The sequence below is a fragment of the Rhamphochromis sp. 'chilingali' genome (genome assembly GCF_963969265.1).
Source record: "Rhamphochromis sp. 'chilingali' genome assembly, chromosome: 12".
Taxonomy (NCBI): Eukaryota; Metazoa; Chordata; class Actinopteri; order Cichliformes; family Cichlidae; genus Rhamphochromis; species Rhamphochromis sp. 'chilingali'.
In genome coordinates, this window is record NC_137939.1 from 21,982,782 (window position 1) to 21,995,694 (window position 12,913).

At 37.7% G+C, this 12,913-nt stretch overlaps 2 protein-coding genes across 4 annotated transcripts in view; one reads left to right on the forward strand and one right to left on the reverse strand.

The window, feature by feature from the left end:
• The window catches only part of pacsin1a (protein kinase C and casein kinase substrate in neurons 1a), a 33,852-nt gene extending 31,984 nt beyond the window's left edge, over nucleotides 1-1,868 (forward strand). For all 3 annotated transcript variants that reach the window (XM_080898001.1, XM_080898002.1, XM_080898000.1), the window contains exon 10: nucleotides 157-1,868. In XM_080898001.1, coding sequence (XP_080754127.1) covers nucleotides 157-266 — 110 coding nt within the window. In that variant the 3' untranslated portion in view covers nucleotides 267-1,868. The remainder of the gene's footprint in view (nucleotides 1-156) is intronic.
• Nucleotides 1,869-4,538: 2,670 nt separating this feature from the next.
• LOC308406781 (protein ILRUN-like) lies at nucleotides 4,539-12,416 on the reverse strand. The gene is made up of 5 exons (XM_080898003.1): nucleotides 12,175-12,416; nucleotides 10,677-10,831; nucleotides 9,425-9,622; nucleotides 6,865-7,190; nucleotides 4,539-6,304 (listed from the first exon to the last, which is right to left on the reverse strand). Exons 1-5 carry the CDS (start codon nucleotides 12,324-12,326, stop codon nucleotides 6,269-6,271), a joined length of 867 nt encoding a protein of 288 aa, XP_080754129.1. The 5' UTR covers nucleotides 12,327-12,416; the 3' UTR covers nucleotides 4,539-6,268.
• Between the last annotated feature and the right edge of the window lie 497 nt (nucleotides 12,417-12,913).

Consider the following 12,913-nt stretch of genomic DNA (forward strand, 5'->3'; position numbering starts at 1 on the left):
TTTAGTAGAGTGAGGATTTTTTCTTTCTTTCCGGTGATTTATTATCAAAATACATAATAAAAGAGAAAATGTGGAAATATTCTGATGAATAGCTCTGCTTTAGATTTAAGTGAAACGTACGAGTGTGCTGATTAAGGAATCATTTGTCTTTTGCAGGCGATGAACTGACTAAGACTGAGGATGAAGACGAGCAAGGCTGGTGTAGAGGTCGTTTGGACAACGGCAGAGAGGGACTGTACCCAGCCAATTATGTCGAGCCAATCTAGTCACATTACTGGACAAGGATATGCCATTGGAGGCAGCTTGAACTGTCCCGTCCAATTGCACCGCACATAGCCAGAGACTTAAGAGCAACACATCCCTTGCCCAACAGATGCGCCAAGCAGTTTTGCCTAAATAAAACTTAGTAACCTAAAAGACAATATATCAGTATAATATATTTTATCCAGCATTTGGGGTGGGCGAACTTACACATTTAAAAACAGGAGCAGCAGTTATTCCAGTATATACACACTCAACTATAACATCAAGACAGTGCAGGAACACATTGCTTGTCTGTGTAGCTGTATTTAACAATATAATGCAGCTTATTTAAACTGCAGTGAGTTCACTTGTGAAAATGGGAAGATAATATAATCAGTTGTACCCATTTGACAAAGATGAGCTTCTCTAACCTGCATTGTGTATATACAGTGTGATGCCATTTTGTGTAGCATTTTTAATGCTGTGTACGGTCAGCCATCATTCTCACATCAGGAATGCTGTGTAGTTTTAAAAGTACCACTGACAGTATCCTCTTTTTGGTTTTTTGTTTGTTTGTTTGTTTGTTTGTTTTTTCTTTGTGATTTGGTCCAACCTCTTTTCCAGTGTGTGCAGTGCTACGTGTGTTAACTGTTTCTGAACTTGCATAGCAGCATGTGCTATGCAACGACGTGCATTCCCTGAATCCTGCAGCCTTGTTTAGGCTCCAACCTGATGCAACACTTCAACTACAAATGCAGAGATTACTTCTTAGCATCACAAGCTTCTGGACATGCACATGCTTCTAATTTCACAAGAGAAAGCTTGTTGATGAACTGATTTTATGTTGGTTTGTTTTGCTTTCAACATCTGTTTTTCTTAGCGTCACAAATCCTTTGAGAAAACCATCTTCATGCAAATCATGGAAAGGATTTACAGTTTTTCACAGAAGCTCTCATCCTTGGTTCAGTAATTCCTTACTATATCCCGCTACTGATAACGAGAAAGACCTGCGATGCATTCCCTCAGAGTGAAGGCGGATCAAGTCATCATGAGGTTTCCACTGCAGTTTGAGAGGAGGGTTTTGAACAGTGCATATGCTGGGGACTTTTCTTCCAGAGTGAAGGGCCAGTGGAGGCATCTCAGTGTGTTACTGTGCTACAGACTGTTGTCTGAAGATTGAAGCCTCTCCAACAGGACATGAATGTACTAGTGTTTGGGCTTGAAAGAGGGCGTGTCATATAAGCATTGTTCTCCACTGTCATTTAAAGCCTTGCCTAGCAAAAAGCACTAGTTATGTGGCCCGTTTTAATGCTGAGCCAAAGAACGACCCAATACCATCAACTATCTGTTTTCACTCCGTGCAATAATTTACCATATCAGTGTGAAGCAGCTTCACTGAAGATCAACTTATAGTTGCTTCACAGTCCATCAAAATTCAGTTGTCAAAAAACCCAAACATGTTACAAAATACTGGGGATACATATGACAAGTACTGCACTGCATGCAGGATGACTTACAGGGTGCATTACATGGTTATTTTTGAAATCTTGCACCATTTAAATTAAAATCATAGCAGGAATTGCATTTATCAAAGGTGGATTAGTGAGTTATCTTGCTACCAGTTGCACCTAAATCTGATTAGATTGGAGATTGCTATTTATAACTTAGTTTAAATGTCACCAGACTAACAGCAGTCAGATGTGTTTAGCTTTGTGTCTGGAACAGGATTTGACAGGTTTTGGGTCTCACACATGAGGAGAAACACATCACCAGCTCACAAGTTGTGTCTTAGAGTAAAGCTGTCCAGCATAGCAAAAAGGACTCCTGTCATAAAAATGTCATACATCCTCGATGCACATGCGCACACACTTCCACACACGTGCAAACACACATGCATTAAGCAGGATATACATACACAATACACACAGGTTCAAATGCATAATCAACATTATCAGGTTAATATTCTGAGGGAAAACATCTCCATCACCCAGTGTGTATGAGTTGTGTAAATGTAACAAAAAAACCACAAAAAAAATGCAAGTGATTGACTATTAAGACAAAATGTAGTGTTATACATGTAAATGTGTTTCATTAAATAACAGCAATGGAAAACATATTAAGTAATAGGTACCATATTGTATGAATTTTATTGCAATGGAATTGTCAGTGTATAATAAAAGCGTGACGTTACCCCACGCTGTCAGATTTGTATATGATGATGTAATTTAAAGATTATATTCTATTGTAACTGTACAACTGTGTTGAGTTGAAAATGAGACCTAACCATGTTGAGGCAGTAAAAAGGTGTACATGTAAAATGCTTTTTTATGTTGATCTCTTCCTTATGCACACAGGGGACAGCAGCTCATGTTGTGGAAACCCTTTATTAGCGGTCTAGAAGATGTATGTTCATAGTTAGTGATGTACTTTTATCTCCTAACTGGTGTAGTGCCTGTTCATCTTGATGTAACAAGTTCATTTAAATATGCATAAAGATGATTATGATCACAGATAATGACGATAGTGATGAAAAACCCAAATCAAATTTGTTGTGATGGTGTCAATATTGCGATATTGGTTTGAAAGGGAAACAAGTTTGTTGACAAAAAAGTAGCCTCTGTGTGTTTTTTTTGTCTATAGACAGCATGATTTGGAGTTATTCGTTATTAAACCATTAATTTAATTTAGTGGCACTTTATAATAATGTCACGCTACAAGAAATTAGCAAGGTATTAGCAAGTTCTTAATTCATCATTTATCATTACTCCGCTTTATTATGCTATCTATAAATACATATATGTTTATCCATCTGTTACTGTTACATCATTTACAGCTACCACTGCTACGACATCACTGGTAGTAATAATCAGAATCATCGTCGTAGTCATAATATTATATCTGTCTTTATAAATGGCATACTAAGGAGGAGTAATGCTATATGATGATGAATGAAGCACTTGCTAATACCTTACTAATGCTTAATAGTGCAACATTATTATAACGTGCTACCAATTTATTTATTTTTATTGTAGAGCATGGGAATAAACCATGCCATATCACTGACACATAAAAAGTGCTATTTATCAAGACTGGTTTAATAATAAAACATTTCCTAACTTTGAATTAAATATACCTGGATGGGAATATTAGAAAATGCAATTCTAAAACTAGAGGGGCACTTGAAGAGCCAAGGCCAAAGAAAGAGCCACTGACTGGTTCTTTTTTTAGTCCACTAGGCACTTTTTACATCGAACCTTGGAAAAACAGAAAGCATCTACCTTCAAAGATCACTAAGTTCCACTTTTAATAAACTGAACTATTTATTTAGTTCATCTTTTCTAAAGGTCTTAAATTAAAGAATGATACATTATAAAGGAGATTAGTGTTATGTTTTAAAGACAAATGACTTCATTGCTGCATTCATCACCTTAATGGGGAACTTCCCGGAATGGAAGTTAGGGGAACGTTAGAGAGATCACCGGATCTACCTGAGACAGGTGTGCCATGCCCTGGTTATGCTATACATGAAAAGGAGACCTGATACTGCTACACTGAAGCTGAGCAGTAATGCCGCTCCGGGATCTGACTGTCCAACACTCAGGTGGATCTTTTGTGGATGTGTTATGCTGATTTTCAAGCACATCTTTTTAATTCTTGGACTCCAAACAAGCATTTTAAACTTTTCTCCTTTTCTTCTCATTGGTCCTTTATAAATAAACTCACTGCAGCGACTATTTTAACTTTAAAAGTGACAAATGTGTCTGATAAATACATTTCAGCTCTCCGAGCAATTCAGAGAATTTCTGAATGTCATCAGTAGTATCATCCAACCTATGTCACATGTGTTCACGAAACACCAAGACTTTAAAGAAAGTTATATTTATATATGCGTTATATATAAATATAGACTGTTATATAGGCTGAAGAATTTGCTGCCGTTTTCTTTTTTTTCAGTTAATAAGCAGCATTTAAAAATCTGTCACAGGTGGAAAAGCCCTTTTAAGATTAATGATGAAATCACCAAGTATTAGACACATTTTCGTTCCTTGTACATACGTTCACTAGTTACACCTTGCTAGCACTGGGTTGGACAAACTTTTGCCTTCAGAGCTGCCTTAATTTGTCATGTCATAGATTCAACAAGGTGCTGGAAATATTCCTGAGGGTTGTTTTTTTTTTAATCTTTACACTTTCTCATAGTAAAACATACAGCCACCATCATAACAGCCATTATTTAAAGGTTTAATTTTCTTTCTTGGAATCTGCTAGTGAGTCGCTTCATAAAACCATGAAAAGCATGACCACACAGGCTTTCATTTTCACTGATAATTTAATCATACAAACATTCATCAAACATACCAGAAATAAGCTTTCATCTGTTTGCTTCTCACTCACCTAAATGTGCTGCTGTTTGAGTCTAATGCCAACTGATTCATTCTGCAATTCATTTTGGCCAGTGGAAACTTTGCAATATTACATTAAATTGACAATAACTACCTCTGATAGCAAGATAAACATTAATCTCTCTCTTTATTAACAGGAAATGCACATTGTTCTAAACAACATTTAGATCTCATGGATCCTCAAGTGTCAGCTGAACGGTGTTCTCACGTCAACTCTCATCAGGTTACAGGCCTCAACATAAAAGGATATGACAGGGATCTAACACACAGCATAAAAAAAAAACAACACACCTTCTTACCAAGGAGAAAAGGTACACTGAGGCCTTGCCATTGGGGTTCATTACTCAGTGCATAGATTAGCAAGTAAGTAAATGCTGAATAACATTACTTAAAAAAAGAAGAAGATATGAATCAGTTATTTGATTGGTGATAAAAAAATCAAAAAAAAATCAAGCGTGTGATTAAATGAGAAATATCAATGAGACCGTTTGTAGTCTTTTAAATGGAACTTCTCAAACATAAATTTAACGAGATGAAAACCAACAATAACATGAATAAAACTGACAGTTGAATGAAAATATCCCATTAAGAATCTTTGGGTAAATTTATATGTTTCCAAAAGAATTTTCCCCTTCTACATTCATCATTTACATTCAACTTAATATGTTAAAAACATTTCCAAGACAGCTTTAAGTTGAATTTGAAGCAGTAAACAAACAACCAAACGGATTCATAATGAGAAATTATGTCTTTACTTCTGTTTATATGACTTGAATTACGCATCTTATACTTTGCAGGAATCTAGTTTTTTAAAACTTTTTATGAATTAATGTATGAATTAATGACCCAACTATGAAGTCAGGAACATTTACCAATAATACAAAATAATTTATGTCAGAAAATATTTGTAATTAATGTACGAGACTTCTGTTTCTCTGATCTTAGCTTCAATTTGGCCGATTCCCTCTTGTTTAAATAAGCTGCACTGTTTCTAAACTTCCAGCTAACGGCTTATAAAATACTGGTCATACTGTATGTGGCATGAAAAACACAGTTTAGACTTATCTAACCTTCAAATAAGCTTTTGGAAAATATTGTTTCTTTAAAAATGCATAAATTATGTTTCAGGAATTTAGTAGTCTAGACAACAAAGAGTCCACAAACCTAATCAACATACCAATAAATCAGAGTAGAAACCGGAGAATCAGTTGGCAAAGTGAATGGCTTTTCCTCCAAATTCTCTTTTTTCATGTTGCACAATCCACACACAAATACACAAACATTCACACACTCCTGTCATCTGTTTAATGGGTACTCTGACTGCTAAAAAAATTTTTTTTTTTTGAAAAATAAAAGAAAAAAAGTTATCACTCAAAAGACTCATAGCACTCATTTTTAACTTAGCATTCACACGTGCATACAGTGGGTGCAGGATGTTGGTTGAGCTGCATGTCAGGAGCGTTGGCCTCCGGATATTCAGTCTAACTGGACTTTGCATAAAGTGTTTTTGAATCTCCACACTCTCCACTCTCTACTGACGAACCTCTTCTTTCTTTTGTTGGTGTGACAGACTCCAGAGGTATGATTTTAGTGCTGCTTCACTCCTTCACAAGTCCCATGATTTAAGAGTGCCCAAATGGATAGGGCTCCTGTATACCCTGCAACAAAGAGAAAGGATTAAAAAAAAAAAAAGTAGTAGTAGTAGACCAACAACAGACAGAAAACATAGCTTCACAGTTTACAGTCACTGCAACTAATTCAGTGATTGTTAGCAACTTCCAGCACCCACTCAGCAAGGGCATCACCAACTAATCTCTACGCCTGTGTGACTAGGGGCGTAGGGTATTTCCTGTTTAGCAACTGCAAACATTAAAAGTAGATTTTAAAAGGTGCTGACATGAGCAGAAAAAGTCCAAACTATTGAACTTGCTAAACAGCAGCTTTACAGATTTTCGGTGTCTAAAGTCTATATTTTTCAGTATAGCTACATTAGTCTGTGCCATACCAACAACAGCATGGAGCTGTCCTGGCCAACACTGCAAAATTACATCTGGTAAACTTTGCATTTAGTTCTAATACGTGCTCTGAGCACACCACCACTCGGGATAATCTATTAAAGGCAAATGTTGACTTTTTAATTTTGTCCACAGAAGATTCAGTGTGATTCAACCCTCATTAACATGCACAGACAATGTTGTGGCTCTGTGATATGTCTCACCTGGTTGCAAGAGACTACTGATAGATTGCTTTGTAGACTGTTTGCTAATATATCCACAGAGTTTTGTGAAAGTCCATTCTGGTCTTGCTGCAGCTGGTTTGGGCTTCCCTCCCAATGTTCCTCTGCAACTCTATGGTTGCTGTCATCGTGAAGGCTGTTGTTGTTGCTGTTAGGGCACTTGTTTTTCTCTGGTGAGGCGAAGGGGTTATAATCTCCTTCCAGGTTACGATGAGGCTGGGTGTTGAACTCAGCTTGAAAAGAGGAAAGCTGCTGTGTGACACCAAGGAGGCCTCCAACCTCCACACTCAGGATCACCCAAATTACATCTGTAAATAGACAATGGTGTGCTTAAACATAATCATAGAGTTGATAACATGTAACTAAACCTGTGTCTATATGCAGGATATTACCCAATACCCATAAATCAAACGGTTACAAAATATTTACTGTATAATAATTAGGCTGGACTACACTTCACACCTTGTATCCTCAAAGACTTAATGTGATTCTGATCTGCAGCCCTCTTCTTACTCCTTAAGTCAGCATGAAACTATTTTAGGTGGGAAATAATTGTGATGAACAAGTGGATGAAATATTAAAGCCCGGTGTTTAAATTCAACATCCCTCTCCAGCTTAATTTGTAAGTAGAGAAGTCTTTAGAGACATCCTGATAGGACATAAATCAATTAATTTAATGATAAATAATTAATAGTTTTATTGCAGCACATCCATACAAAATGATCTAGCACTTCATCTTCATTAATGAAGATGAAGTGCTAATAATTCCCTGTTACTGCGGCACGGCACATTGTACAGTGTAGCAAAATTAATGGGTTAGCAATGTATGGTGATCCTAATGTCCGAGCTGTTAGCATCCCAACAGTGGGTCTCGCTTTACCTGCCTAGATCACCATGGTAACTAATGGTAAATGCATAGTCTAGTCTTGTCTGGAGTAGGTTATATACAGCGTTTCCATCAGCAAAAGGCCTGAGATAACAAAGAAAGCTGATAACCACTGTCGAAACACCATTATCTCTGACTATGGTTTTAGGTTTTGTAGAGTCAACACAAAGTAAGCCTGGACGACATGTATAATTCAGCGTCAGCAGCTTACGTAAGCCATGAATCACAAACAAAATGTGACTAATTTAATTAACTGTCTAATGACAGGGTTGTTGTGTGCCGTGTAAAGCCCCTTGAGGCAAAACTGTAATGTGATATCAAGGTATATAAATAAGATTTACTTGATTTGAACATTTTTTTCTGTGTATACATAACAAAGCCCAAAAACCCCAAACAAAGGCACTCTACAAATAGCTTGACTTATCTGTCTAAAAGTCCAAGACCAAATAAGATTCCAACAAAGCTCTGAAGAATAACCATCTGCGTAGCAGTGCTTCAACCACAGTGCTTCCACAATAGAATTTAAACCTTGAACAGTAAGTTAGCATGACAAAAAGATGACATTACTTCATTAGAGTCACTTTGTCTTTTTATTCAAGAAATTCCATTTATTGAAGATAACTTACTTGCACCTTAGGTAAGTTATCCCCCAGCTGTAGGTCTATTAATGTCTTCCTACACAATATTTCTAGTTTTCTCTCTTTTTTGTACCAGCTGATAGGGCTGTGCAATATGACCAAAATCTCATATCCCAATATAAGACATCTATCATCCTGATAACGATATAAATCACAAAAATTTAACATTTTCTGTAAATTCTGTGAATCTCGGGCAGCTCGTCTTGCGTGAAGTGTTTCCAGCTGGGCGTCATGTACCTGGAGTCGAGTGTTTTAACCGATGCATGAAACGATACATTTTTTGACATAAGTTGTAACGGCCGCCGTTTTCTTCGTGAGTATTTATTACACAGCGTGCTGCAGGGAAAAGCCTGTTCTAACGTTTGAGTCTAAGGTTTATTTTTTAGCACCTGACGGCTCTTTTTTGCTTCTCATCCGTAAATACTCTGCATACTCTTTCACGTGATTCAGTTTATTTTGAAAAGTCTCAACAGGATCTTGAGCTTTATTGTGAAAGGTTTATGTGGAAAATAAACAAGCGGACACGCGATCGTTGTTGGTAATGACAACGCATAAAAACAGGCGCTTGTCCATCCATAGTGTGGTTATGAGAAAGAGAGAACTTTAAGAAATTAATATAACCACTACAGTGACCATCAAAAAGATGAAAAAATATTGCCGTAAACAGTTTATTTTGCGACACCACGAAACAAACGATAGCGTAAAATGAAACGATAAATGTTTTTATATCGTCATCCGATATATATCGTTATATCGAACAGCCCTAGCAGCTGATATATTACTTATGGCTCCAACCCCTTGTTTAGCTCTGAAGGAAATCCCCATAATCCTATGCCATCAGAATCAACCAGGAAACACATTTTGGCTGTCTTATAGCAAAAACATTTAAAAAAACAAAACAAAAAAGAAGTTAATAAATAAATAAATAAATGGAGTTACTTATCATAAAAATTGAGTTACTTATCATCACGATAAGTAACTCCATTTAACATTTTTTAAGTAAAGTTGTAGTTCTCACCTCCATAGAAAAGTCCGGTAGCTGTGCACATTCTCCACTGGCCCTGGTACATACCCGGAGATACAGGACTATGCATCTGCACACTGACATCAGTCATTTCCTGCGGGTCTAGAGAACGCACCATCACCATGTTTATGTGGCCGAACTGATCTCCTCCAACATACTTCAGAGAAACTCCTGGAGGCCATGACTCTGCACCTGGAAGACAAACAGACAATTTTTCTTGTTACGAACTGTACTCATGTACGATATAGTGATTACTAACCAATGATCAGCTTCTATTTTAGATCAGTATTGAATGGCAGGCTGCTCAACCAACTACCTCATTCTTTTGGAATATTTTTATATAATGTGCCTTGGTTGGCTAGAGGCAGAGCTGCAGCATTTAAATAAACAAGTGATTTGCTGTTGCTTGAAAAGTTACATTTTTTTTCCTAACATTTTTGACACAAGAAAAGCAAATCAAAAGAGCCACAGTTCAGTTATGTAACACGTAATGCCACCTTATTTAAATAAAATGAGATTTGTTGAATACACAATAGGGCCTTTGCACAGGATGCCACGTGCACGGTGCTTGCAGTTGGATTCAATATGCTGTTTGTTGGGAGCGCTGAAGGACAGAGCAAAATAGGGACTTTTCAAAACTTCTTGTGCAATATCTGCATGTCTTTTCCTATGTACCTCCACAGGTTTAATACAGCTGTAAAGCTATTAGGAGGATGATATAAGAAATGTAAACTGGCCTTACACACAGGTCAGCCAACAAGAAGAAAGAATTTCAGGCAGTCATTACAGTGTTTTAGCCCAAGTTCATATCTGTTAAAATATGACCACAGTGTCTTTAAGCACTCCCAGGTTGAGTGCTGCGGTTTGTCCAGTGACAAATTGTTTTGCCAATGAAATCAATGGGTTTGAGAGCACAGCGGTGCATGCATTTTGCAGTCACTTATAATGACACTTTAGTATATCTGCGGTCAACAGACTTCAGTCTATGGCTGTCACTGTGTTTATGTGCATGTCTGAGTGATGCTGATGAAAACACAGTTATACTCCACTTGACAACAACTCTCTAGCCAACTAAAGGTAAAATAATAGCTCCCAACAAGTGCTACTCATCTAAAGCCAAAACTGGACAGACCAACATTAGTCTCCACTGCAGACAACCCATCCCATCAAAGCAGTCAACCATTGGGAAATACTGTTACTATTTTATTTTCCAACACAAGTGATATTCTTATTCTAGCTGACTTACCGGTGTTCTGTATCCTCCAGGTCTTTGTGAAAGGTGTGTCAGGTGGAACGGATTCACCCTCACCAATCGTCACATCCTTTACAAAGGACATGCAGGGTGCACTGATGTTGGGACTTTCGAAGTCATAATAGGCTCCAATGGCTGCCTGTAAATTCCTAAGAATGAAAAAACAGAAATTTGAGTAAATCTAAATATTCACTTATAATACAGTTGCAGAAGTAACGCCTCAGTTTTTACAGCTGGTTGATAAATGATTCTACAGGCTATAGCCGTTCCACACATGTGAAGGTTAAATTCAGCCATTTGGTTTGTTTGTTTTTTTGCTTTTTTTTCCATGCTTCATTTAAAGTTAGTAATTGTACACTGACAAAAATCATCCCCATCATCAGGCATCACAAGGAGACAGATCACGCTTCTGTATGACACATTGAGGATGGGTTCTTCCCGTGACACCAGGTCATCCATAAACCAGCAGTTTTTATTTTTAGAAACCCCGTTGCAGAGCAGCGAGATCACGTGATACTACAACAGCCCCACTCCCAGTGAACGCACTGCTGGAACAGTTGATCTTCCACAGACCCGCATTAGCTGGCTCAGCGCCGCATATGCGCAGAGAAATCTATTTTTGGGATGACTTCAAAATGGCCTTTCCCCTCAGCAGCACATTCATTTTCGCTTCCGTACACTGCAATGGCACCGCGAATTGTTTCACGGTTAAAACATGCCACCGGAAGTCACATTTTTCCTAAAAAAACAAGACTTGTCAAGTACCCTCCGTACGTGAAAAAACTGAAATACATTCTGTCCGGCTAAGATTGATCTGGTTTGCGCAACCAGATATCTGAGCTTCAGTGATCTTTGAGCTCCGTCTCTGCAACTTCAATGTAGATGGGTTACGTAATAAAGTATAGACACAATGTACTGTAGTTGTATCGACAATAAAGGTAACGGGTATCTTAAAGGGTACTCATGTAACTCACTGAATAACAAGTTAAAAGACTGAAATAAATCCTAACTATCCGTTTAGTTCAGTTTAAGTTAGCTAGCTATCCTGTACGTCCTAGCTTTTCAGAATAAAAGTGGTGACTAACAACAGGCTAACACACGTGAACATGTTTTTTGTCAAATACAGCATCCGCTTCGGTGCTATGTTGTGCCTAAACGAAAAAGTATTTGTTTCAACGGAATTTTCCACCGGTATGCAAATCTTGCGACCCTTCACTGTGTCTGTTACAGGCAATCAAAAGTCGGAGTCACACTGACTCAGCTAGTTACGCTTCTTCAACGTCGTTAGCCGTCACTGAGCCGACGCTTCTATGGCCAACGTAAACGCTTTTGTTCTGCGAGGACAAAACTTTCAGAGATATTTTCTGTTTGTTTGTTTTTCAGGCAGACTATCTTTGTACAAAAAATGCTGCTACACAGAAAGCTAGCTGGTACACATTATATATTATCTAACATTAACCAAACAGCAGGCCATACGAGTCCCCGAGCTCACCAGTTGGTCATGTCCAGAAAGAAGGCGCATCCTGCGGGGTTTAGCTGAAACCCAAGAAGTCTCTGAAATTCTGATATGAGGATATCTTTGTCTGTTGTACCCATGCAGCTGAATTTCTGCATGAGCTCCTGGTCCAGGTCCATGCCCTCCATTACGGGATTCGCCCGGATAAACACGGGGGGTTGGCTCCTAATTTAGTCCGAGGCCTCGACTTATCATAACAAACTCGGTAACAGGGTCGAGTGCGCATGTCACCTGATTGCATCCTGAGCCTCCGTGACTGAAAAATGTGGACGCTAATTAAAACATCTTCTACGCGTATACAACAGTAATTAACTGGCAGATTAATTAAAATACCAATAATAATAATAATTCACAAATAAATAATAAATTATTCACTAATAATAATGATAAGAAGAAGAAGAAAAGAACAACCCAAGGAATATCACTTAAAGTATATATAACAATGTATCGTTTATTTATCCTAGAAAAGGTCATAGTTTTAAGCAAAACGATATTCTTGGTGATACTTGAAGTACTAGCAGTGGGACTATGCAGTTAGACTGTAAAATAAACACCTGTAGACAAAAACAAAAAAACCAAAACACCCCCCCGCCCCGCAAGCAAACAGCACACTGTAGATCGTATTTTGTACAAAGGAACAATGTCAATATTGAAATATAACCCAGCTCCAATTTCCATGTAAATAGTCTTTTACAAATATAACACAATTTTAAAT